The following is a 25,717-nucleotide window of genomic DNA, read 5'->3' as shown; positions in this document are numbered from 1 at the left end:
GAGAAAAACGGCTTTAATATAGTTTTGGAAAAGATTTTCCATTGTGCATAATGTTGGTGCTTTTCTAATGTCTTTCCAAAGTGCAACAGAAGTCCAAAAGCGGATAATGAAAGACATTTTTAATAGATGTTTGCAACATACACCGTCTTCTCTCCTCTCCTAGAAGTGTGTGGTGCCCAGCAGTGAAAGCGTCAACTTAGCGCTCCAAAAAAGAATGACAAAGTGAATGACATCATTACTGAACTGTTCCCTCACCGAAAAAAAAAAAAACAGTCTGTCATCCATCCACAGACATGACTTTCCCAGCACCAGACAATTATATATAATCTATTTTACAGTAATGACAACAATACTAACAGCCTGCATCTTACCTGGTTATTGATGCACAGAGCAAGGTGCTTCCTCTCCCGAGCCAGACTCCCGCTGCGCAGTCTCACCTCCTCTCCTTGGTGAACATTTCTGTAAGGACATCACTCAAGTTAGAGTGCAAAACTCTCAAAAATATGAAATATGTCAGAATCTCTCGACATGCGAGGAGCCTGTACTCTGTGTCCAGCTGCAGAGAGTACCGATACGTAGGGTTTTAAAATCACTCATCAGTGCTTGAAGCAGCCGTTACCGGAGCTTCCCGTTTAACCGAAATAACAAACACTGCTGCTTTACATTTGGGACTAAGGCGAGTCGCTGCGCGGGTTACTAACCTGTACGTGCCGCTCCTCAGCATGACGAGCTCTCCACCCGCAGTCAGACAGAGATGCAGTGAACACTTAGAGTCGGGAGCAGCCGGTGAGCGACCACACTTGGAAAATTTTCGCAGCCAATGGGATGCTGAGGGTGTGCGCGTGCCCCCCGCCTCTGCTTTTCAATACAGCGCCCCCCCCCCCCCCCCCCCGCGCGTGTTGACACGGCGTCATTTAACTTGGCGATCGACTTTAATCGCTGTATTCTGCGCGGTTTATCTTTTGCGTGTGTGTGTGTGTGTGTGTGTGTGTGTGTGTGTGTGTGTGTGTGTGTGTGTGTGTGTGCGCGTGCGTGCGGGGGAGGGGGGAGGTTGCTGGGAATTGCTCACGGTGTGCCAATCTATTTGCTCTTAGCAACTAACTTCCAGGGTGTGGGTTGGACTCAAGTTAAACAAACAGCACGATTGATATTTTATATCACGCCACCCTACACAGACTCAGGTGAGAACCGAAGAGGTGAGGTATAAAGATGCCTAAATACTAAAAGGCCTCCTTTAAGGGTCGTTTTGCTGTAGGGCCTATCAAACCATCAGATTTGGCCTTTTGGATGGAGGACTTCCAAATCTGCCCGCTGTCCACCTACTATAAAAGGATCCTTATCCCGGTGTCCTACAGCCTAGTCTTTTTGCTTGGCCTGAGTTTAAACGGCGTCCTGCTGTGGTGCGTTATCTGTCGGACGCGCCGCTGGAGCAACACGGTGATCTACCTGACCAACCTCGCAGTCGCGGACCTCCTCTTCGTGCTGGCCCTTCCTCCACTTATCATCAGCGATGCTATGGGAAACTTCTGGCCCTTCGGCAACATCTTCTGCAAAACTGTTAGATTTGTCTTTCTGGTCAACCTCCACTGTAGCATAATGTTTGTCACCTGCGTCAGCGTTCACCGGTTCATCGGGGTGTGCTATCCCATCGCTGCTGTGCGCCTCAGGACCAGAAAGTTCGCCATCCTTGCGTCAGGGTCCATTTGGATTCTAGCCAATGCCGAGATTTCACCGACATTTGTGTTTGCGCACACGGGTGTGATCAACAACATGACTGTTTGCTTTGAAATGACCGGCCCGACGCAATTTGATATGTTCTTTCCATATGGGCTGTTCTTGGTTATAGCGGGCTTTTTGATCCCATTCTTGGTCGTGGTCACCTGTTACTGCTCCATGATAAAGGTGCTGTACTGCGGGGCCGCGGACTGCATTTCTAATACCAGGAAACAGCGTGTGCGCAAAAAGTGCTTGTATACCCTTTTAACTGTGTGCCTCATGTTTGCCGTTTGTTTTGTGCCGTATCATATTGTCCGCACTGTCTACATGTTTGTCAGAGTCTACATGCCAGGAAACTGTCATCTGCTGAACCTGGCCATGATCACGTTTAAAGTCTGGAAACCGGTTGTCGTGCTAAACTGCTGCGTAAATCCTCTCATCTACTTCTGTAGTTCTCATCCAAAGCGTCTGAAGTTCAGAGCCTGGCTCTGGAGGAGGAATAAAAGAGTGGAGCCCACTGTGTGTCTGGTCAGCAAGAGGTGTGAAGGGTATAATCCGTGAAGGGATGTGATCGGTAGACAATAGTGATTTAAATTATCCTACAAACGCATTCTCTGTGTTTTATACTTCATTTTATTGATTTAAATTAAATAATGCATTTGTCATAACTAAACAATATACAAAATTTCACTAATTGTGCAATTATTATGCAAATACTAAGGTCATCTTGCAATTAACTTGCAAAACTGGAGCAACACCACAATCAACAGACTGCTCAATAGAAAGCAGCAACACTGTGGTCATAGGTGACATTAAACACTTGTGGGAACTGGTGCCCTCTGTCGTATGTAGAGAATCTTATTTCTAAAAGAGAAGAAATATTCAGTTCAAAAATGGAAAATAAGACAGGTCTAAAATATTCCAAACAGTGACAATATGTAGCCATAAAACAAACACACCAGCGAACACTCGGAACAGTAATTCAAGTGAAGATTAAAAATAACCTGGAGGTAAAAAGCGCTTCAAATTTCCATTGAAAATAGGACATTTTTTTAAAGCATCGTCTATTTTAGCATATACTTGTCTCGAGGCACAGAGTGACAGTGTTGGAGCAGCAGACAGCTGAATGAAGGGCATCATTTCAGAACACTCCTGTAAGCAAGTGATGACAGATGGCTGGAGAAGTGGTCTGGGATCTGAGCGAAGAGAAGACAGGACAGATTAAATGAAGAAGAAAAACCCCCACAGTGGAAGTTACAACAGCGAAGAAGCAAAGCCTACAAACAGAACAATAATAGAAAAAACATAATGTTCTATCACTGTAAAGATAAGAGGCTGAACGGATTAATAAATGGCTCTCTTTGAATATGAATTGCATAAAGTGTGTGTGTGTTTGTATACCTGTGCGCCCAGCCTGGAGAGATAGCGGTTGCGTAAGCCAAAAGCAGACATGGGTGCCAGTCTAGCCAGCTCACCCTGTGTCGGCTTACTTGGCTGCCTTTCTTTCCTGCAGGAAAAAATAAAATAACATAGACACTTTGAACATCTCTGCAGCCAACACTAACATGAACACAATTATGCAAATATTACAATAGGATTAGTCACCCAGTCTGCTGCAGAAGACAGAGAAAAGGACACAAAAGTATTACAGAACTACTTCAATAAAAAAAAAAAAGAAAAAAAAAAAAAGGATGCTTTAAAAAAATATGTTTAATTGAATGTCATTGTTCATGGCATCAAATGTGATCTTTTCAATAACTTTGAATTTTTCTGTACCATTTCACAGTCATCTTGTACACAGTTCAATGTCAGTTAAAGTTTAATACAAGTTTTCTCTGTTAAACAATTGCAGTGAGTTCCCGACACCACAGAGCAAACAAGCTGACCGAGCAGCCATTTCTGAGTATAGTCATTTGAATGTGTAACTACCTTTTTTTTTTTCTTCCCTTTTTGTACTATTAATTGTACTGGCTGTCTTTATGTATGTATGAAATTCTTGTTAAGACTCGAATAAGGGTTCATTTGCCCAACTGAGGTAGTGAATGTTAATCATCCACAGTGCGTGACCCTGCCATTAACACAAAATCCTCCTCCCACATTACTGGAATGGTCAGTGTTAAGCTGAATATGTTGTTACACCATTAAGATAAAACAAATATCAATTTGGGGAAGTGCTTAGAAAGAATTAATTACCTGAGCTTGATAAAAGAGCAATAAAGACAATCGATAAAACACAATTTTTGCGTGGAACTGATCTGACTCTTTAAATAAATAAAGGTCACATTAATGGAAGAGTTTATAAAAGTTGAGACTGTGAATATCATTACATGGGTAAGCTCTGCTCTTTTTGAGATAACCTGCCACACAAAGGTCAATGAAACATATTAGAACTGACTATGAGCCCATTGTGCCCAAGCACAGTCCAAAAAGACTGATTTTGGTTAGTAATTGTGACAAATGGTGTGTACATAAATGAACTGCAGAGCTTTCTGCAACCAGGCTAATAACAGTTGTGCAGAAATGTTTTTTTTTTTTTGTAAAAACAAGAAAACAAAAAAAACAAAACCCCAAACATTTAAAATCAGTTACCCCATTTTACATGTTAAAAAGCTAAATTAACAATAAATAGTACATGATAAAATCAAAGGACCCCTTCACTCTGTGCTGTAAGTACAAATGTCATCTTTTGATAATTCAAATATTTTTCAAGCATGCTGAACTTTGACACACACAAAAAGTCAGTAGTGAGTGAATCCAAGTAGAAATAAAGTAACTTTGACACATTGGAGAGTAACTGTGGATTAAGTAGGATATGTCGTTTGTCAAGTGTCCCGTAAAATCGCATTTAGACATTTATGCAAGGTTATGCAACAGTCCCAATTCCAGACAGTCAGTTCTGGTGTGAAGAACCACAGATGACATCACTGGGCGGAGTCAGAACCGCAGTCCTGCCCCATGGTAGCAGATTGAAAGCTCAGGGGTGGACACTGCAGCCTGCTGGCTCTGAAGCCCAGGACCATGTGTGTTCGCTCATCATCATCATCATCATCTGGAAAATATCAATTAAGGCATGAACCAGGAGATATTAATCAGTCTGCACAAGTCATAACACACACATAAAAATAGAGATTAGTCAGGTTCTACATGAGTCCAGAAAACATGTGACTTTCATCGTTCTTTCTAATTGTAACTGTGAACTGAAAGTAGAAGTATTGGTTTCATTCAGTGCTGCGAGTACAAAATAAACCAACCACAGCTAACATGCACGTGTCAGTACAAATGAATATGAAAGCCGAAGCACATAACCCAGCCAGCTAATATAGAAAATGACTTCTATGTTAAAGAAGACTCGCTTCAAAACATGTTTGCCTGTGTGTGTTTATTAAAAAAAACAACTTTTGAACTAAAACCTAATAAAGGATTTTTACCTTTAAAATTTCTCTTTGTTGCAGAACCAACAACAAAGTCTGTGTCAGTCCGCTTCATTTTTATATGTGTAATACATGTATAATATATAATACATACAAAATACATGTTGTACAGGTTTCTTGCATTTTAAGCGTGGATAATAAGAAATCATAACATTATTGATACACTGTATTATATCCCTAGCAAGTCCATAACCCTGTTCTCTGTAACAACCACTCTGAACAAATTAAAGTTTAATCGACCAAAACTTTTGGTATGTTTTATAACCTCTATACATTATTAACTATTATTTGTAGTTAAAACTATTAGTTGTGTCTATATTGGAAGTTTCTGTCTACCTACAATGTGTTTATGTCACTTGACTGCATGAGAGAAGTGTTCAATACGTTTCTGAGATGCTTGTCTAATTGATGCGCAAGTGGGTGGAAAAGCACTGACGGTGTGTGGAAGGTCAAAGCTACTCACTCTGCATCTGAACTGGCTTCTTTACTGAGTTTGGCTCTGGCTGCGGCTGACAGGTTCAAATCTCCTCCTGGAGCAAGAGAAGGAAATAGGCAGATTAAGCAGTGAGTGAATCTGATGGTAAGGAAAAGAGTGTGAGAGTAAAGTGAAAAGATGTCATATGAGAAAGCTTATGAAGAAAATCGGAGACAATAAAGAAACACAAAACAGAGAGGAGTGAAAATGTGGGACAATTCAACACTCCAGTCTTTTCTCACCTTTAATGTAATCCACAAAGTACAGCAACACTGCGGCTATCAGTCCAACTACAAGAAAGTGGAAGGAAAACCAATGCAAAAAAAGACATAACCAACAATGGCACTCACAAGTGTCTAACAAGACTTTGAAAAAAAAAAAAAAGGGAAACAAAAAGACATAAAAGTACTGACCACAAATGCAGGCGCAAAAAAACACTTCCAGAACCAGGTACCCTTTGCTGTCGAGGATCGCCCCTGCCGCTATGGAAATGATAGCGAGTCCCAGGTTCTGAATGGACTGCATACTAATGTGCAAAGACAGAGAACACACATCAGTGTCAATATAGCAATATTTATATGTTAATGGGTGGCCCAAACAAGCAGAATATGTATAATTTAAGTCTTAATGATAAAAAAAAGGCACATACAAGCCATAGGCTGTCCCGAGTTGATGTTCAGGCACGACAAAAGCCACCATGGGCCAAAGTGCACAGGCCAATAAGGAGTATGACACGCCAAGCAGGGACTGGAAATCAAGCAAATGCACAGAATCTCACTTTACAATTTCTCAGTTGGCTGAAACCAAAGAAGTTAACTGGACACGAGATAAAACAATTCTCCAACTGAAAAAAAGTTTTAGTTCATCCACACGAACAGACTCAATTTTCAAGACATACTATAACGGTTTATGAATGTGCAAAATGTTTAAGTGCAGTGTAAAAGGTTGCCAGGGAAGTCACCATTGCGATCCATGGGTTCCAGAAAGTGAAGGCCAGCATCATGTGAGCGGCAAGTGTTGCTGCCACTGCAAGCAATACCCAATACACGTTCCTCCCAGTCTTATCAACCATGAAGCCCAAAACTGGAGATGCAGGGGCTGATATGATGTACACAATACTAGGAAAGATAGACAACTGACAATGAATGATTCATGTTAAAACATTATATAAAGAATATCCTTATATTAAATGAAGAACACGCTATTTTAGGAAATTCACCCGCCACAAAAACTGCAGAATATAAAGAGTGCTAATATCTTAAGGTAGCTTGGTCTCAGTTGTCCAACAGGCAACACCTAAGCTGAGTTACCTGTTGACAGCTCTGGCTTGAGCTGGGGAGAAGCTGAATTTTTCAATGAAGAACACCCTGCGAATGAAAAGACAAGATGATACGTTCACAGTACAAAGCACTGCTTAGCTTTTTGGCTGTTATGACAACAAAAGGAGAGATTGAATTTTCATAGCAGCCATCCGCTCAGTTAGCGCTGACCCATTGTGGCAAATCCATGTCAGTTGCTACGTGATCTGAGAACGCCTTTCAGTGAAGGAAATTCATTTTGTAATGGCTGCAATTGTGTCCTTTCACTTCAAATCTATTTGTCAAAAACTCCCTTTGTAGTTTAATCACAACACAACATTGTGAGGTTGAACAACTACCTTCATGACGGTTCTTTATTTAATTCTTATCAAGCATTTTAACCATAACAGTGCATTATTTAGAGTGGGAGTTCTTTCTTCACTCAAAGCTAAATGGTTATGGGCACATCACAGGATATGTTGACTTTAGGAAAGACTAAATCAGGTCACTTTTAACATTAAATGAATAACATATAAAATACACCACTAACAAACAAAGATAATGCACTTGGATGTTTGGATCCGTGTGCTGCTTCCTGTATTTCATGAGAAACAGGGGATGCACAGAGCAGACAACGTTCTGCAGACAGTATATATACTATAAAAGCAATATAAGGACCACTGGAGGAAACATGGTGTTAGAGGAAGAGTGCAGACGTATGGAGTACTCACTGTCCCAGTCCAATAAAGGGGAAAACTGCCACGTAGTAGCCTACACAAACGATGAAGATAAGCCACAGGGCTGCAGGGAAATGCTTCACATCCGTGATCTTGATCACTTCGGCTAACATGCAACACAAAAAACAAATCTGTCTGAGAACACCATTTGCTTTGACCAACTCTAAAAGAATAAATGCTTCTTTAACACATGTCAACCTTTTTCCTTATTGACAAATGCTACAGCATGCCAAATTTAAACGTTTTCTTCCCCGCCGAGTAGTAGTTTTCATCCATGATTCTGCAGACTAAACCATTTGAATACAAAAATGCCATCAGTTCATTATTTTATCATATTTGATGTGCGTGATTTTTTTTTTTAATAATTACTTCATGAGTTAGGCAGGATACACATGGATGCATTTCAGGCTTCAGCGCTCTCACTTCTCATTTCCCTTTTAATAGGGTGACATCATGCGATGCCAACTCAACTTGCTAATGTTGCTTCTGCTGAAAATTTTTGAGAAATTAAACTGTTGACAAGCCAGCAAATGGGTTAACTAATGAAACCACACAATGCAACCATTGCAACCAAAAAAAAAGGTTTTGAGAGGTCAGAGAGACCTTTGACAACTAACTTCTGGTAATTTCAACCTAAAGACCAAGTGGATATTCTTGACATTTTAAATGTAAATAAATTCAAGAGGTTATTTTTGTCATGTGACTAGGGTTAGAACCACAAAATCACCTCTGGCTATAACTGCCACCAACACAACAACAACAAAAAGTCCAACACAACAGAGAAAGTAGAGTCAAACCAGATAGTTGGTTTTAGAGCTCAACAAAACAAAAACTAAATCTGACTTTGCACACGGGGGCAATCTGCAACGATTGTGGAAGGACTTCTAGTATTCATTCACTGATGTGAGTGAAAGAGGGAAAACACAAAATTGAGGGAGAAAGTATGGGAAGATGTTACCTGTTCCTTCTTGTTCCTTGTTGAGGATCCTCTCGGCTCTTTTGTCAAGGAATCCCAAAACCAAGGCACAGACTAGGGAAAACACGCACGTTATGGCAGCTAAGGGGAGAAAAAGAAATGGAGAATCAGAATCATTTTATTGCCACTAAACATGTTCAGTGAAATTAGAAGCAGCAGGAAACAACACAAAACTGCAAGTTGTGCAAAAGTGGAAACGTCTGCATGTCAGAGGATAACGTTACAAGAACTGGCACTTCTTCTGTTCCTTGTGATTCGTCTGGAACAGCCGGCAGCACTTTTAGTTCTCTATATCACTTCTCTCTGTTGGTTTGTGCTAGCTGTGTTACTTGAACTTAGAAGTAAAAAAGAAAGGGTGTAGCATTTCTACCAAACAAGGAAATAAAGGGGGTGTAACTGGAGTCTGAGAGTGTAAAACTCACCTGACAAGTCAGGTTCAGTGAAGTGCAACTGTAAAACATTTACCTATCAAGAGTGATGCACCCAGCACGGCGTGTCCAGGCGAGCCAACAGCATCTGTAACTCTGTTATAAATCCAGCCCATTATGTTCATGTTCACCGTGCTGCCCTTGGGATGAGCAGAGAAGTCAGTGGCATGCATTTTGTACAGCTTACCTCATTGAAAATATCAAAACAAACAAAAATACAAGTATTTCAAAGCCTGTATAAATGCACTTTTTCATTTGGAGCGTTCTTACCACGCGAGCCATGCTCAGCTGAAGGCCAAATACTAGATTGAGCTCCTTGCCTTTGAACCAGTTCACTGCATATGTGTTTTGGGCTACTGCCAAAGACTCTCCTCCAATACTACCCAAGAAAAGACAACATAGAAGGGATCATGTAAGCAACAAGACTGAAAACCTGAGTCCTAGAATCAGACTTTAATGTCTCTTGACGGATAAATATATGTGACTGAATAACACCACACTGACTTTGTTTTAGCGACTTGATGTGTGTTCGGGTTCGCTAAGAATCCCCCATATATGGTATTTCTGACTATATCATTCATATTCTGTAAGCTGATATGAATCAGTGTCATAAGAAACTGCATGTTTTTTATTACTATTTCAAACAAGAAAAGGACCAATGTTTGTTTGTTTTTTACGTTTTTACATGCTAGTAAAATAAAAAGGTTTAACTAGAAGACAGTTTGTTTTGGTTTTATTACCCAAATATAAATCGTCCAGCTTCCATTAGCCAAAATTGATTTGTCCATGCTCCAGCAGCAAAGACCACCTATGCAGAGGTAGAAAAGTTAAAAACAATCTAATCACCACAGTTTTCCCAAGGATTTTTTCTATTGAGCTATATGGATTTAAACAGAATGTATATCTGTAACTGCATTCTTCTGAAACTTCAAGAGTATATTACCTGTCCAGCACAGACAAAAAGGGAAAAGATGATGGTTCCCAGCCTGTAAACAAGAACATGGGGAAAGATACCAATCAAGACGACATGTACAAAATCCATACGGAGCATTCACTTTTGTCTTTTGGGTGAAAATACATACACAACACATAGTTGGCAAAAAACATACAACCGACTGGTTCTTCTCGTTACCTGACACCAAAGACCCGATCAAGCAGAAATCCCCCAAAGAAGCAGAGGACTACATTAGGCCAGGAGTACCAGGCGTACAACTGCATGAAGTCTGCAGTCGTCAGATGCAAATCCTGGGCGAGTCACAGAAGAAAAACAACAGACATTGGACTCTCGCTTTGTGTTAGTTTTTGCTATCATTTTGTGTTGAGCACAATGCACAGCAGGCTCTAGGTTTTTGAATAAATCTGTGTAACAACACCATTTACTAGGAATCTTATTTGACTGTTCTTGTTGTTTATTATGTAGATTTTTTTTGTTTACATAGAGTATGGTGATCTTTAAAAGATAACCTCTGTTCTATATAAAAATAAATCTCCAAAAGCTTGTTAGTGTGGGATTAAAATAAATGTCTGCATTTGGTTTTAAGGCCCTGGTGTAAAAGTTTGAATTATGTGTGAAATACCTGGATGACTTGACTTTGGAGTGCAGCGGGATTATCGTAACAGAAGTAGCTTCCTGGAACAAAGCACCCACATTAGCGGGGCTCAGACGTGACACTATTGCATTTATTATACATTTCATACATAATAAGCAGACAACAACGTGCATTATTTACAGTAGCTTGATAGTATTTAACTTTAGTTAGTCCCAAATCTCCCAAATAGCTCGCCGTGCCGCCTTTTACTCCTTACCGAATCCCAGGAAGCACATAAAAAAAAGGACAACCAGTCGGTGCAGTAAGCGGCTGGGGTCGCAGATGGCGAGCATGGGCCTGCCGGGTCCACTGCCCCTGTCCTCGTCTCCCAACAATCTCTGCCGCTCTTCCAAATCCGCCATGTTCGATTATTTGTGAGGTTCACAGCAGAGAGGAAGACCTAAGAGTGTCAGTCATATGACCCGTTATGCACGTCACGTGGCATTATGTTCGCAGTGAAGCTGGCGTACGCCTCGGGAGCGCGCACAGTCAGCTGAGCGGAGTGGGATGAGTGTAAATAACAGACGAGGTTTCGTCTTACACAGTGAGCACAAACGGTTAGTTAGTAAGGTTTAGTAACGTTTGTCACGATGTAGCATGAAATATTAGACGCTAAAAGCTACTGTTGAGATCACCTTTCCCTGAAAAACGAAAGATGGTCTTTTAGGGATGTTTTGAAAAAGAAGAGCGGAGTTTGCGTTTAAAAATTCTTCTTTGAAGAAACGAAAGCGGATTCAAGTGGTTTTAAACTTTACAGTAAAAAGTGTGGCAGTATTTTTGGACAGATAAAGTAGTCACTTTAATTTAAAAGCTTAAACTATTGTGATAGCTAGTTTCGTTGGTCACCGGATTCAAAGATGGTGAGAATAAAGGTTAATGAAAATTGTAAAGACTATATTTCTTCATAGGAGATGGAAGAATAAAGCAATAAAGCTAAATCGCCTATATTGGAATTGAATTGTCAGGTGACCTGACAGGTGATTCCCAACATGTCATCAACATGTCAAAAACTATACAAAACTACAAACTACAAAAACTTGGTGGGTGGGGGGCGCTGATAGTCACAAAATAAACAAATGCTATTTTCATTACACTTACACGTTAGATTGAGCAAATATGATAAATTGTATTTCAAAAACCAATACTCAGACATTTATCTCAAATTACAGACGCTGATTTGATGGTAAGACAGACCAGTGACAGACCAGGATTTTATCTTTTAATAGTTTTCAAGATTTTCATGTTTAAACATTTCATAGCGTGAAAAAAAAAAGCCTAAAAGGGGGTCAACCGATCATCTTGAAACATATTTGATATATGAAGTTTCAATTGTATAACAACCCAACTTTGGACTATAAATCTTTTATGCAAATCAGAAAGAGCTGAGCAGAATGCTCACGTTGATGAAAACGGCATGACTCGTGCCAATTCGATATTTTGTGGTATTTTATGTTTTTACCCTCAAGCAGGTCACCTCATAAACTGTACCCGGTGTTCATCTGTAGTGAGTGTAGGCTGACTGTCCACTGTTTTGTGAAAGGAGACAGATACAGGTTGAGGAGTCAGTGTCTTTGAAGTGGATATAACATTTTTGGACACAGACTCTTGGCAAATAAACTCTCATATGATGTGATAATGTAATCACACTCTTTATCAGAGTAATGCTGTTAATAACCCCCAATGTTATATCACTCCATCCATCCATCCATCCATCCATCCATCCATCCATCCATCCATTTTCCTCTGTTTATCTGGGGATGGGTCTCAGGGCAGCAGCCTGAAGCAGAGAAGCACAGACCTCCCTCTCTCTGGCCACCAATTCCGGGTTGTGTGGCAGAACACCAAGCTGTTCCCAATCAAGCTGCAACATATAATCTCTCCAGTATATCCTGGGTCTGCCCCAGAGCCTTCTCCCAGTGGAACATCCCCCGACACCTCACCCAGGAGGCATCCTTGTCAGATGCCCTAACCACCTCAACTGGCTCCTTTCGATGTTTTACGCTCAGCTCTCTCATTGCAGCACCACAGCGCCAATCTGTCTGGCGATCTCCTGCTCTCCTCTCCTCCCCTCGCTCGTGATCAAGACCCCGAGATACTTCAATTGATTCTGATTCTATGTATATATTTTTTCAGATTTTTTTTACTTTATTGTAACCAAATGTAGATTCCGTGCAATATAAATATATCATCCTAACATATTTAATTGTCTAATAAACTTCCTAAAATCACAGTGAGTGTTTTAAAACTGTTGGCAGCTCTAACATGAAAACATTACTTGACAAGTGTGTTCGCGCTCAGCTCCATATTTTTCCTGCTTCCTTTTTTATTTTGACAGTCTCTCATCCTGTGTTCAGTGTGTTTAGTTTTACTCCCCCTGTGTCATCATGTCCATTCATCCCAGCTGTTGTCACCTCTCTGTGTATATATTGTGTGAGTTTCCCTTTGTTTGTCGTCTGTTCATCTAGCTCAGGTACTAGATGTTTCATGTTTCGTGTTTCATGTTTAGTTGAAATCAAGTTTTGTTTCCACATGTCTGCTTTTGGGTCCACATTTCAGCCTTCACACGGTCTGTCAGTGCAGACCTTGACATTACTGGTTTTGCTGACATGTGAGCTACACAACCATGCAAGTAAATGTCAGTCCCTACCTCATGTTATAGATCCCTAGTCATAGAATTCTGTTTCTGTGGAAATGGGTAGGTAACATTATCTTTGGGGGGTTTATTTAATTTCCATGAATGTAATTTAGTATTTCTCATAATTCACTACTATCATCTGTCAGAGGATTTAATCTGAAGGTGATGAATGGTCCTTCCCCCAGCTGCAGTTGCTACTCTCCCCACTCAGTAGCTCATTAATTTCCTGCCCAAATATCAGCCTCTATCGTAACCGACAGTGGGTGGGGTGGAGAAAGATCATATTTCATTATTATATTAATCAAACCCACATGCAGACTGGATTATAAATCAGGTGGGAAGTGACATTAATTCTGCCGAACCAGTTTGTGAATGTCCAGAAGCCCATCTTCGGGGTGTGGTAGTGTGGGGAAAAGTCCATTAATTCCAGATCTGTATTCTTTTCCCCATCCCTTGTTCAATTTGAAAATTCATCAGAAGCTGCTGCAGCATTGTGAAAGGCAGTATACTATACTTGGAAATTCTTGCAGCATTGCTGGGCATTGTTCTAGTTGGGTTGCAGTGGTTGTTATCAAATAGCTGATCTCCTGCAATGCGCTATGTGTCTGCGTTTCTGTCCTCATGTTGGACAGGGTGTTGTTCATTGTTCTTTTTTTTTTACCTTCATTGTTTTTTTCAAAAAATGTCCCAAATATGAAATAACACTGATATTAGATAGGTAAATATTGTCATCTATCATTTAGTGTAAAGTGTGCAAGCAAAAAACAAACAAACAAATAATTCAAATAATTAAACACCATGAAAAGTTATTTGAAGGTCTGTGTTTCTCAACCATATTCCTGTCAAGCTTTCATAATGCACTGACCTTTTCTTTCTATTTAATTGGCATCTTTTCTTTAAGTACCAGATGTGACAGACTGACTAACACCAGTATTTACGTTTCCCAAAACAGATATTTAAATTTTATATTTGCCATTATGTTTGGTTTTATTTCATTTTTAATATTCACTTTCAATTCAGTTTAAGCAGACTAAAGATAAGGACCATACCACTGACCTTCTGATTAGCAAACAGCGCACTTTATCACCTGATGCAGACACAACATTTTGTCAAGATCATGATCTCTTATTCACAATCTCTCATACTTGAATCGTCTGTGTTCAGAAGCCAACATAAAGAATACACAAATTCAATTTCATGACTAACGCTAGTTCAAGACATATTTACGACTCATGGTAGCCCCCCTAAACTTAACTTCAAACCTCATCTATTTGTATGTAGCTATTGTTGTATATGTTTTGGCTTGCTTTTTAGCTTACCCACCAATGATGCTTGTGTGAGCTTTGTTAGCCTCAGAAAAGTACATAAAAGTGAACACTGTGCAACTGCAGCATGAAAAATATAATTTTTATTAAACTGATAGTAACATTTTAATTACTGGAAGCAGAGTTTGTTAAAGTCTATTATTCTTCTTTTCAATGATTATTCAGTCCCTTGTTATTAATCCTTGTGCTGTCAAGATCTTCACCACGTCAAAGTTTTTGCAAAGGGAAAGTGCAGTCTATGTAAGATTAGAAAAGAGGAAGTGTAAATGACAGCAAGTGCAAGCAAGGAAATGTGATGGATGACTTAGCAAAAAACAAAGAAACTTGGTTAGTACTGTATGAAAAGCAGTAGTCGTAGCTCACAGAGACTTTTTGGCTTTCCTTCTTTGACACATTGTCTACTCATCAGTTTCTTATAAACTTGCATTCGTTTTTACATGTTTTTTTTTGGTTTTTTTTTACAACCGTCTTATTAGGAGGAATTACTATATACAAAATAAACATTCTTCCAGGGTGTTATTAATTGTGTCCCAGAGTGCACTGTTCACTGGCTTCTGACGTGCCGTTGTGTGACAGCCTTTTACTGTAGGCTATCTGTGAGATCTCAAGTTGCGTTGATGTGGCTGAGTCAAAACCTTTTTGGAGAGACTTAATACAGAGTGCAGCAGTCAGTCTTCTCCTGAACACCTTGCATAGAAACACGTAGATAAGCGGGTCTAGGCATACATTTGTTGCTGAAAGCCACAGGGTGGTTTCCTTGGCAAAGTAGACGGCATTCTGAGCCTTGCAGTCACTTGTTGCGCTCCGTGTTTGGGTGAGGGTATAGGGAACCCGGACGAAGTGAAATGGTGCAAAGCAGATGAAAAACACACCCACTACAACGAAGACTTTCGCTTTGGTTTTGCGATTGGCACCCCGAGATCTACTCTTTGAGGCTTTGTATGACTCATAAACCTTCTTGCTGATGAATGTGTAGCAGACTACCATCAAAGCAAGCGTCCCCCAAAAAATAACCTAGAAAAACAAAACAAGAAAAGGGGAAATCAGAGGAGCACCTCACAGCTTTTCTCCAATTAATTTAGGTCAGCAGTAGCAGTAAGATTCTAATAACTGCAGAAGGACATCGTGTATTCTGTTTAAATTAGCTGATTGTGTAGTTCAGATATATTAATAGCAACACTTCTCTATTGTGCGAAATTTGCTTACACACATGCTTATGAGTAACATTAAAAAGCTGACAGCAGTGTCATCTGTGGGATACATTTAAAGGAGAACAGCTGGTTCTGAAATTTTATGGAAGGAGGTTGAATATGAATGTTTACTTAAATTTCAAAGTGTTTCCTTAATTCATAGCTACCTGACAGAAGTAGTTGAAACCTTCATGCCACAGCAAGCCAGCCGGGCTCTTCATGGACGTGCACTTCAGTCTGTTTCCAGACGGCCGTGGCGGCTTGTCACTTAGAATAACGTTGGGTAATGCTAATGATAGCATTACCACCCAAACAGCTGCACTTAGTATCTGACCAACACGGACCCGCTGAAGGGCACACTTCCCAAAGGGCCTGACAATCTTCAGGTAACGGTCCAAGCTAATGAGACCCAGCAAGAGGATGCTGATGTACATGGTGATGTAGAAGAGCACTGCAGAGTATCTGCAGTGGAAGGCGCGTAGCTGCCAGGAACCCACACCTGCATCCGTTAAGATTTTCAGAGGGATGGTCAGAGTCATGAGCAAGTCAGCCACCACCTGTTGTTGAGCAAATTTTAACCTTGTTATTGTAATGCTGTTTTTTTTTTTGTTGTTGTTTCCTTACTTTGCAGCGGAGAGTAAACCTACAAAGCAAAAGCCTTGGTGTCTTACCACATTTTTTAGGAAGACCAGAAATGTTGAAGTGCTTCGGATACTGAAGAAGATCCATGCAGCGAGGGAGTTTAGTATCAGAGCAACTATGAAGAGGACACTGTATAGGCAGGGGAAAACCACAGCTGTTATGCTGGTATCCCGAACACACTTGAAGGAGGTGGTGTTGGACAGGGTGTTGTTCATACTGTGATCCTTAGTTGGCTTTTGACAGGATGAGAGAGTGAAAAAAAAGATGACAGAGACATCATAAGAAATGATAAAAACACTGTAATATGCTGTTTCTACAATTAATATGAGATAATTATAGCATTATTGTGTCTATCTCTCAAAAGTCCCTAAGAAAATGTAGCTGAAGTACTTTATTATTATAATTACTTATATGACAGATGTTTATTCATTTATATGACAAGAGTTACAAAAAAATTGACAACAGGAATTATCAGATCATTTTGAATGTTACAGCTGCTTCCTACCCTCTACTTAAAAATACCAATACTTTGTTTGTTGTAGTCATGTAGATACAGACTTAATATATACTTTAAATGCACAGTCTGAGCTTCTGTTCATTCTATATTCCCTATGTCCTCTCTTCTTTTTGCTCTGAAGAATAGCACTGAGGTTATACACATGGACTATGGCAACTAATACACACTGCTTTCAAACCTTTGTCTGGTTTAGTGTGCACTCAAATGTTAATTAGATTTTCTGCAAGTTACATTGTTAGGCAAATTAAGTATTTGTGCCCAGTTTCACAAAGTAATTTATCTGCAAGATGTACATGACAAGCCAGTAATTGAGTCTTACCTTCTTTTTGTGTCTTTATCGTCTGTTTAGGTGGGGCATGAGAAGAATAATGACAAAATGCAACGGAAAATACAATGTTTCATAAAAAGGAAGAAGTGAAATATCAAATTCCTCTTTTTTCTTCTTAGCCACAGGAAATAATGAAGGAAAATAAAAAAATAAATAAAACTGAAAACCTCCTGCTGTTATTTTAGTTCTTTAATCAGTCCAGGAATACTGGTTCTGGCTTGAGTCTTGAATCTTTATGTCTTTCTTGGTATTTCCTCCCCTTCTGACTCTCTCTTTTTAAGTGTTTTTGTGTGTGTGTGTTTGATGCTCTTACAATGGGTGGTCCCTGGAGCTAATGTGTGGCTGTCTTGTCACAATCCCAATGAGTTTGCCAGTCTTCCTCCGGGTGAAAGACCCTTTCCTTCCTTGCTTCCTGTTCCAATTGTCTGCTGAGAGGCTTGCTCTACTCCGTGCCAGTCCCTCTGCCTCCGCTAGCTTGCGTCAGACTTAGTAGCTGTTAAGAGGCGAACACCACAGCCACAGACTTATTTGCAGACCTCTTGCACCCTACAGCTCTTCGCTCCACCTCGCAACTAATGTTCAATACTTACGCCTTGTTTCAAAAAGTCTCCACCAGCTGTGGTTTTAGTGGGCAACAGTAACATGCAAAGCTTGCACATTGCTCTGACTGACTTCACTTGAAAGCAAGCAAGCTCTACCATGATGCATTAATGTAAAAAAAATTGGGAAGAAAATGATATTATTATAAATTGCCCCTGTTTGAAATAGCGTGTATTTTCTGTAAATAGTATCAAATTACAACAACAACTGACTGATTGACCATCCCCTTCCACTCTCACTTTCTTGTTAAAAATAGGACATTCTGAGAACATTGCAAAAATAACTTCCTGTGGGATTTTGTTTGGATTTGAACCAAGAATTATGACAGCTGCAAAAGCAAGTTGAGAAATGTTTCTATTACAAGTCTCCAAATGATGTTGTTGCTTAACACACATCACACATGTAGATACATATCATGACAGATAAACACAATATAATTCCATGAACCAACAGTCAGTTTGGCACACACAAAGAAAAATATATAAGTAAAAGCTCAGTGAGATCAGATGGAATATACAGACATATATTTTAGCAGATTAATAATTAGTAAGCAATGCAGTAGGACATAAACTTGTTGCATACATGCTTAACATCATACAAAAATGTATTTTAGACAAACTCTTTATTGCCATGAACCTTATTTACTTTAACCACAGTCATTACAAAACATCTACATGAAAGACAGATGATTTGCATGATAATTGCGTTGTCTCCATTCGCCTTCTGATTAAAGTGCTACCTTTACATAAAATATGCATGAAAATACCACTTCACTCTGTTGCGTTTCATGTTACAGTTTTTCAAACTCTTCATGTGGTACATTTAGTACTAAAAGGACAATTTTACACGATTTAAAAGAGTAAATAATGCAATTAAATGTTAATAAATACAGGAATAATTAAGTTCAATACAGCAATAACATCTGAGCCGATCTAATCGGGGATACTATTTCGTAAGATCTATCAGAATTTAGTCTGTTGCAAAGTGGTGTCTGGTTTGTCTGGTGCTGAAGCCAATTTAAGTGAGATGGCAACATCTGCCATCAAAGATACCAGTTTCTCTTTGAACTCTCTGCACAGAAAGACATAGAGAAGTGGATCTATGCATGTGTTTGTGGTGGCAAGCCAAAGGCTGGCATCTTTGGCAAATTTGCTCAGTTCAAACAAGCAGGAATTACTGGCATAGTTGACTTGCTGAAACGTGTATGGGATCCTGACTATGTGATATGGTCCAAACGCCACAAAAAAGACAATAATAACAAGAAAAACACGTAGTTTGATTTTCTGCTTTCCATGGTTGTTATTGCTGCCGGAGTTTCGAAATGACTCAATGACTTTGTTTGTGATGCAGATGTAGCAAACCACAATGACCAAACTGACAATCCAGAAGAAAATATTGACAAAAATCACTGTTTTTGTATGATATGCAACTCCTTCTGTTCCTTTCATTTGCATACAAGTAATGACCTGTGTCGAGTTGTGTGATTTATTAGTTAAAATTATATTTGGTAAACCTGAGACTCCAAATATTGTTATCCAGACTAAGCCTGCTATCACTTTGCTAAATGTCACATTCTGGCCAAAGTTTACGTGGGGTGTCATGATTTTGAAGAAACGGTCTACACTGATTAAACCCAACAAACCAATACATATGTACATTAGACTGTACATAACGACGCTGAAATAACGACATGACAGTTTGAATATAATTTGTGATGCACCCGACAAGTCAGATGCAATTTTGAATGGGACGATCAAGGTTATTAAAGTGTCAGCAGCAATCAGATTTTTCAAATACACCACAAAGGTGGTGGTGGACTTAAGGTGTAGGGACACCCAGGCTGCTACACCATTCAGCAACAAGGCTAAAGGGAACATCAGATAGTAGAGGGCTGGGATAACATTTGGGTTGTAAGTGAAACTCTGGCACTTTGAATCATTTTGAGCTGTCTCAGTTGGCATCGCTCCACCTAGAGAAGGAAAACATGTTTTAAACGGCCATAGTTCCAGAAAAGAAAATCCCTATATACTCTGTTTAGTAACGTATGAATTTTAAACAGATTGTTCCTTGAATGCATTCAACTTGAATGGACATGAAACACTACATGTATCATTGCTACTGAACAAAAAAACTGTTATAGATTTAAAACTGTCTGTGTAGTTGGATTTAAGTGCTTAAAGTGAAAGCTTTCAGGATGTGTTTAGTGCCAGTTTGTGCCAGTACAGAAAGTGACATCACTGGTTAGTTAGTTGTTTAGTTGCTGCTAAGACACTTAAATAGGTTTATGTAAGTTAACTAGTGACAGGTCCAATAACTGAGTGAAAAACAAGGAAACTGGAACTGATATGCAGTGTAAGGAGGTCAAATTTATGCTGCCCTTGACTGCAGCAATAAGTTTTATATTTATATATAAAAGTCCACTTTCACTGTCTGTCTCTTGAGCATTAATTGTTTTTTCATTGCTAGCTAGCTGCACTAAAATGGGAAAATCCACCGGTTAACCATGATGTTATGGTTTGTAGAGCATTTATAAATGAGGATTGTGTCGATGAGAGCCAAGCTGGAGTCTGACATTCAGTTTGGTGTTTCAGCTGGCTTAGTATACAGAAGCATCTGTGCCGAGTATGGCCTGGAAACCTCAAGGTCAAAATAGGAGACGCGCCTAGGGCGGTGGAGAATGACCGAGCTAAGATTCTGTGGGACTGCCAGATACAGACAGACTAAATAGTGGTGGCTAACCAACCAGACATGATAGTGGTAGACAGGAAGCAGAAGACAGCCGTAGTGATCGACGTAGTGTACCAAATAACAGCAACATCAGGAAAAAGGGAAACGAGAAGCTGAAGAAGCACCAAGGGATCAGAGAAGAGCTTGAGAAGATGTGAGGGTGAAGGTAACAGTGGTCCCAGGGGTAATCGGAGCAGTCAGTTCCCCAAACTCCCAAGCTAGGCGAGTGGCTCCAGCAGATCCCAGGAACAACATCGGAGATCTCTGTCCAGAAGAGCGCAGTCCTAGGAACAGCTGATTTACTGCACAGGATCCAGTTGGGAGTTCGCCTTGTAATCGGAAGGTTGCCGGTTCGAGCCCCGGCTTGGACAGTCTCGGTCGTTGTGTCCTTGGGCAAGACACTTCACCCGTTGCCTACTGGTGGTGGTCAGAGGGCCCGGTGGCGCCAGTGTCCGGCAGCCTCGCCTCTGTCAGTGCGCCCCAGGGTGGCTGTGGCTACAATGTAGCTTGCCATCACCAGTGTGTGAATGGGTGGATGACTGGTTGTGTAAAGCGCTTTGGGGCCCTTAGGGACTAGTAAAGCGCTATACAAATACAGGCCATTTACCAAAGCAAAATTGGGAATCCTTATATCCACCAGCGTGTCCGCAGGGAAACAATCCTCTCTTTCAATTAGATTTGGACTTTTTTATGTTAGGATTCCTGATCATGCTTTGGTAAGAAACTTATAGGGTTATTTGTGGTGAATGTAGTAACCTGATATGTTGTAAACTGTTTGGATGTGTTTGAGATTCCACAAAATGTTATTGCATAAAACAGCACTGATCGAATGTTGTGAACATCAGGGTATTGCCGTGCTTAGTACACCAGTGGATAGGAAAAATGACAGGAAAAATCAAGTTTCTGACTTCGGTGCACCTGACTCAAACAGGATCTCCTCCACAGGGTCCTCATTTGTAAAGTGCTCTACAAACTCTAACATCATGTTTAACAGACAGATTTTTGCATTTCAGTGCAGCTAGACAGCAACTAAAAACAAATTACTGCTTAAAAGACACAGAGTAAAGTAAACAGCGCATCCTTTTTTGTTTTGTTTTTTTTTGCAGGTTTTTTAAAATTCCTTATTACAGCCCTGCATAGACTGCTTTCCAATTTTAGTTTTCTTTTTTTCCACTCACTTGTTGGCTTTGTTACTGTTAGCTAACATAAACTAATTCAAGTCTATTACCTGCAACCAATCAACAAACCAACCCAGTGATTCTGTTACAGTGACACAGTGACAGTCTTTAGAGCAGGGTTCCATGGTGTAAATTAGCCTTAATACATGTAAAGTGTCAAGTCCACTTTAATGTTCAACAATTCATGACTTTTTTTTATTACTTTGATATTTTGAGTTCTTTACTCACTCTGATTACTCTGAAAGGCTGCATCCCACGTGACATCCATTATCTCTTGCTTATCTTAGTCCAAGCTGCAGGCTAAACAGGGCAAAAGCAGTGGTGTATTATTATGTTGTTTTAAATACATTTATTTATTACCAGTATTTTATTTTCAATTTTCCATTACAAATAAATGACGTCCTTCAATAACTGTATTCAGTGTTAATTACTGTTCTGAATTCCCAGTTATGAAAGCTAATCAAAAAGTAAATACATTATAATCCAAATGCTAGAGATTATATGCATCCTTATCCTGGCAGGATAATTCATTCTCTTTATAGCCTTTACAAAGGAGATTTGATAGAAACACGACTAATCCAAGAAATACTCTATACATTGTTTAAATGGTTAAATATGTTTGTTGGTTTAGAAACATATATATTTCTTACAGAAAAGTCTCTGTTTAACTTTGCTATGCAGGACATATTTAATGAATTATTCTAAACTAGAACAGAAAAATCCTTTCAGTGTACAACTGTAGACTAAATTCAGTGTTATTACACTGCTCTTGAGAAGTAATTAGTTGAGAGGTTATTTTTGTCACCCCTGATTATGCTACCAAAGTGAACACTATAGTCTTAAATAAAGATAAGAGCACATCTTGAGAATTACTTACAGTTGATGACTTGAGTGGTTCTTCTAAGGCACAAGATAATGCTTGACAATGCACTGACATGGCAGGCGCTTAAGAAATACTGTTGATTTTCATGGCAAACAAATTCAGCTGTGAGTCTGGTAATTTATCAGAGCACATGCAAAAACAATAACAGCTTATTGCTCTCTGCCGAGAAACAAAACAGATGCCATAAATCCAGCTCGCAGTGTAAACTGTGATTAGACCTGAAATTCAATGGGGTGAACCAGTGTAGTCAGGGTGACCCATGATTTTTAGTGCCTGCATATAGACTTCACACATCACTACATCTGCCTCACTTTTAGATTGAAGCATTTATGGGTGTGTATAGAAAAGACCTCTAACTCCCGTGTTTTATGTAACTCGTCATCCTCAAAGTTACTCTCCACTCATCATAGTTTTGACTTTTATTGCCGATGTAGGAAATAAGCGTTCTTCTGAAAAAATATTATTACAGTGTTTTTAATAGACTGATTGCATTTGCATCGATGGGTTGTTTATTGCACTAGTTAGTTCAAGAAATAAATTGACAATCATGTAGCAAGTGACCAAAGCATGATATCAGATGTTAAAGCAAACACAAAAGCCCTACAGCCAAGTTTGTTGTCTTCTTAAACAAAAGGAAATGCAACAGCTGTCAAGAAAGTTCATCGTGCTGAGAGCGGACTTGTGCTGAAGAACAAAGAGGACACAGTTGCATATACACATTTATTCCTTAGAGAACGATTAAAGATTTTGAAAAAAATTACACAGGCTATAAAAGTCTCTAAATAAGAAATTAACTCTAACAAAAGAATTACATGAATTACATTCTGACAACTCAATAGTGCACTTTAACAGTAATCTTATTATATCTTGAAAAAAGATTTATGAGAATTCTTGTGGTTAGCGCTTAGCAGTAGCAGTTTAGCTCTTATAATAAAAGACACAATTACATTCTTTTGTGCGGCAAAAATGCATTTATATAAAGCCGAGTTATCTTTCTATGGTGTGTGAAAAACAAAGCAACAGATGATAATTGAGTTAAAACACTGAAATGAATGATAAACTACATCTATCTATCCATCTGTCTAAGCATCCACATATTCACCCATTCAAAGAAGATGTACATTGCTTAACACATTAATTACTCCAGCTGTCACAAAAAAAGAAGACACAAATATTTTAGAAAACTATAAAAAACTTATAAAAACATATATTGTTATTGTTATATATATCGGGAAAATAAGAAACTGAATTTACGTGTTTATGTAAGTAAAACATTTTTTTTAAAAATTTGAATTGTGTGTGTGTGTGTGTGTGTGTGTGTGTGTGTGTGTGTGTGTGTGTGTGTGTGTGTGTGTGTGTGTGTGTGTGTGTGTGTGTGTGTGTGATTTTGAACCCAGCCCTTAGAATCCAGAGTTGATGATTTTGGTTCTCAACAAATTTCAAAATTAATCTAAGTGAAGATTTTCAACTTGAATATTTCATTGTTAAAGCTCCAGTCTGTGATTTAAGTGGTCCCGAAATAATCTGAACTGTATATTTATATACATATGTAGAATAACCAGCACATGTGTGTATAAAAAACACACAGCTTTGATTAAAACAAAAGGCAAATTGAGATTTGCTGAGTCTTTGATTAGCTAGAATAGAACTGTAAATTTACAGTGCATTGTACTTATTTTGCAAGCAACATAACATTTATTAATCTATCTATGCATTGTCTTATTTCTGTTGGGGGACCGTCACTCTCAATAGATGCTGATCCTTATCGGGGCACTAGAGGGTGGTACAATACAAACTTTAAAGATCAAAAGTGCGTGCTATGGTTTTGTTTTCTGAGTAAGTCAGATTTTAATAAATTTACCATAAAACACTCACCCAATTTTTTTTTTTTTTTTTTTTACCAAAGATCAAATACTTATATCTCAGTTTTTAAAGGTTCACAAATACAGAAAATTGCCTTTGTCCCACTTTGTTTACTGTGACATCACATTTTTGTCACTAGAATGAACACCAGCACAGATACTTTTCTTCATCTCCACTAGTTTTTCTCTGTACTCCTTGCACAGGAAGATGTAGAGAAGAGGGTCTAGGCAGGCACTGATAGCAGACATCCAGGTGGCTAATTCACTGACTATCTTTAACCATGTTGGAGTGCAGACATCAGTGTCAGAGAATTCATTTTGTGTCATAGGAATATTATGTGGAGTGGCACAAAGCACACCCAAAAAATAAGAAGGATCAAGAAGACTTGCAGCTTGGTTTTCTTCTTTCCCCGTCTGTTATTGCTCCCAGAGTTTCTGAAGGACTGCAACACTTTCATGGTAATGCAGATATAGCAAAACACAATCAGTATGTTGACACACCAGAAAAGAATCTCCATAAATAAAACCACATATTTATGGAAGTTTTTGCCAGCTGGGGGTTTCAAAGACGTACATAAATCATCAGTTTGAGTAGCAGGAACCTGGTCAGTGAGAAAGATATTTGGAATAGCAGTACCACCAAACAACAGAATCCAAACCAAGGTGGACATTATTACACTGAACTTCATATTTTGCCCCAGGACTTTTCCACGTAGTCGAACAATTTTGAAGAAGTGGTCCAAACTGATGAGACCCATTAATACAATGTTTGTGTACGAAGAGCAGTAGAAAGAGACGCCAGCATAATGGCAGATGAAAGCCCTAAACTCAACTGTTGCACCCGGAAGCATGCTGGCTGCCTTTAGTGGGATCATGAGTGTAATGAGAAGGTCAGCAGCCACCAGATTCTTCAGATACACTATGAAGGTAGAAGTGGAGTCTAGATGTAAAGACACCCAACCTGCTATTCCATTAAGTAATAATGCAATAGGAAACATGAAGAATAAAAGATATAAGAGAACTATGTGGAAGGCCACCAGGCTGGGAGAGCGACAGTCAGAGGAGAGGTGTTCTGTGCTGTTTGACATCGTCAATATCTGGTAAAAAATACATAGGGGTCAAAATCAAACTAAGCATTTGTCTGTTTTTTTTTTTTGGCAAAACCAACCTTTCTCTCCCA

General features: G+C 39.3%; 6 protein-coding genes across 8 annotated transcripts in view; 1 reads left to right on the top strand and 5 right to left on the bottom strand.

The window, feature by feature from the left end:
* The window catches only part of schip1 (schwannomin interacting protein 1), a 239,999-nt gene extending 239,265 nt beyond the window's left edge, over positions 1-734 (bottom strand). The window contains exons 1-2 of the mRNA XM_080889898.1: positions 702-734; positions 372-459 (exon numbers count right to left, since the gene is read on the bottom strand). Coding sequence (XP_080746024.1) covers positions 372-459; positions 702-724 — 111 coding nt within the window. The 5' untranslated portion in view covers positions 725-734. The remainder of the gene's footprint in view (positions 1-371; positions 460-701) is intronic.
* Positions 735-1,287: 553 nt separating this feature from the next.
* On the top strand, positions 1,288-2,288 carry LOC308401817 (P2Y purinoceptor 3-like; the record flags this gene model as incomplete). Its single annotated transcript, XM_080890253.1, has 1 exon — positions 1,288-2,288. One exon carries the CDS (start codon positions 1,288-1,290, stop codon positions 2,275-2,277), a length of 990 nt encoding a protein of 329 aa, XP_080746379.1. The 3' UTR covers positions 2,278-2,288.
* A 49-nt stretch (positions 2,289-2,337) lies between these two features.
* On the bottom strand, positions 2,338-11,076 carry mfsd1 (major facilitator superfamily domain containing 1). Of its 3 annotated transcripts, XR_013972615.1 has the most exons (18): positions 10,868-11,076; positions 10,639-10,691; positions 10,194-10,306; positions 10,005-10,047; positions 9,802-9,869; positions 9,332-9,440; positions 9,099-9,201; positions 8,616-8,714; positions 7,652-7,763; positions 6,933-6,989; positions 6,584-6,740; positions 6,272-6,369; positions 6,036-6,148; positions 5,865-5,912; positions 5,611-5,677; positions 3,118-3,223; positions 2,721-2,912; positions 2,338-2,580 (listed from the first exon to the last, which is right to left on the bottom strand). XR_013972615.1 is itself a non-coding variant. In XM_080890243.1 (17 exons), exons 1-17 carry the CDS (start codon positions 11,010-11,012, stop codon positions 2,853-2,855), a joined length of 1,551 nt encoding a protein of 516 aa, XP_080746369.1. In that variant the 5' UTR covers positions 11,013-11,076; the 3' UTR covers positions 2,338-2,852. The 3 variants fall into 3 exon arrangements, 2 of the variants coding, with proteins under 2 accessions (XP_080746369.1, XP_080746370.1); XM_080890243.1 differs by having other exon boundaries at positions 2,338-2,912; XM_080890244.1 differs by lacking the exons at positions 2,338-2,580; positions 2,721-2,912 and having other exon boundaries at positions 3,179-4,765; positions 10,868-11,074.
* Positions 11,077-14,743: 3,667 nt separating this feature from the next.
* LOC308401815 (P2Y purinoceptor 13-like) lies at positions 14,744-17,496 on the bottom strand. Its single transcript, XM_080890251.1, has 4 exons — positions 17,279-17,496; positions 16,472-16,675; positions 15,968-16,357; positions 14,744-15,624 (listed from the first exon to the last, which is right to left on the bottom strand). Exons 2-4 carry the CDS (start codon positions 16,655-16,657, stop codon positions 15,130-15,132), a joined length of 1,071 nt encoding a protein of 356 aa, XP_080746377.1. The 5' UTR covers positions 16,658-16,675; positions 17,279-17,496; the 3' UTR covers positions 14,744-15,129.
* A 1,353-nt stretch (positions 17,497-18,849) lies between these two features.
* LOC308401561 (P2Y purinoceptor 13-like) lies at positions 18,850-24,786 on the bottom strand (the record flags this gene model as incomplete). Its single annotated transcript, XM_080889835.1, has 3 exons — positions 18,850-19,295; positions 19,608-19,856; positions 24,699-24,786. The coding sequence occupies 3 exons, from the start codon at positions 24,784-24,786 to the stop codon at positions 18,850-18,852; spliced, it is 783 nt and encodes a 260-aa protein (XP_080745961.1).
* Positions 24,787-24,860: 74 nt separating this feature from the next.
* Positions 24,861-25,625, bottom strand: LOC308401560 (P2Y purinoceptor 13-like; the record flags this gene model as incomplete). Its single annotated transcript, XM_080889834.1, has 1 exon — positions 24,861-25,625. The coding sequence occupies one exon, from the start codon at positions 25,623-25,625 to the stop codon at positions 24,861-24,863; it is 765 nt and encodes a 254-aa protein (XP_080745960.1).
* Positions 25,626-25,717: the final 92 nt, after the last annotated feature.

Source organism: Rhamphochromis sp. 'chilingali' (assembly GCF_963969265.1).
Source record: "Rhamphochromis sp. 'chilingali' genome assembly, chromosome: 8".
Classification (NCBI taxonomy): domain Eukaryota; kingdom Metazoa; phylum Chordata; class Actinopteri; order Cichliformes; family Cichlidae; genus Rhamphochromis; species Rhamphochromis sp. 'chilingali'.
The sequence above is the reverse complement of the archived record's forward strand: the minus strand, read 5'-3'. Positions and strand labels throughout refer to the sequence as shown.

Bases quoted from the DNA above. Each gene is read 5' to 3' on its own strand.
- mfsd1 (XM_080890243.1), bottom strand. From the start codon at position 11,012: ATGGCGGATTTGGAAGAGCGGCAGAGATTGTTGGGAGACGAGGACAGG. The intron at 9,441-9,801 runs GTAATAAAACCA...TTTCTTGGGTAG, and splicing joins GCTGGACGATTTATATTTGG to TATTGGAGGAGAGTCTTTGG. The intron at 3,224-5,610 runs GTGAGTAGCTTT...TTTTTCCTGCAG, and splicing joins GAAGCCAGTTCAGATGCAGA to GAAAGAAAGGCAGCCAAGTA.
- LOC308401815 (XM_080890251.1), bottom strand. From the start codon at position 16,657: ATGAACAACACCCTGTCCAACACCACCTCCTTCAAGTGTGTTCGGGAT. The intron at 16,358-16,471 runs GTAAGACACCAA...GCTCAACAACAG, and splicing joins TGGTCTTCCTAAAAAATGTG to GTGGTGGCTGACTTGCTCAT. The intron at 15,625-15,967 runs GTAGCTATGAAT...TTGTTTTTCTAG, and splicing joins GTTTCAACTACTTCTGTCAG to GTTATTTTTTGGGGGACGCT.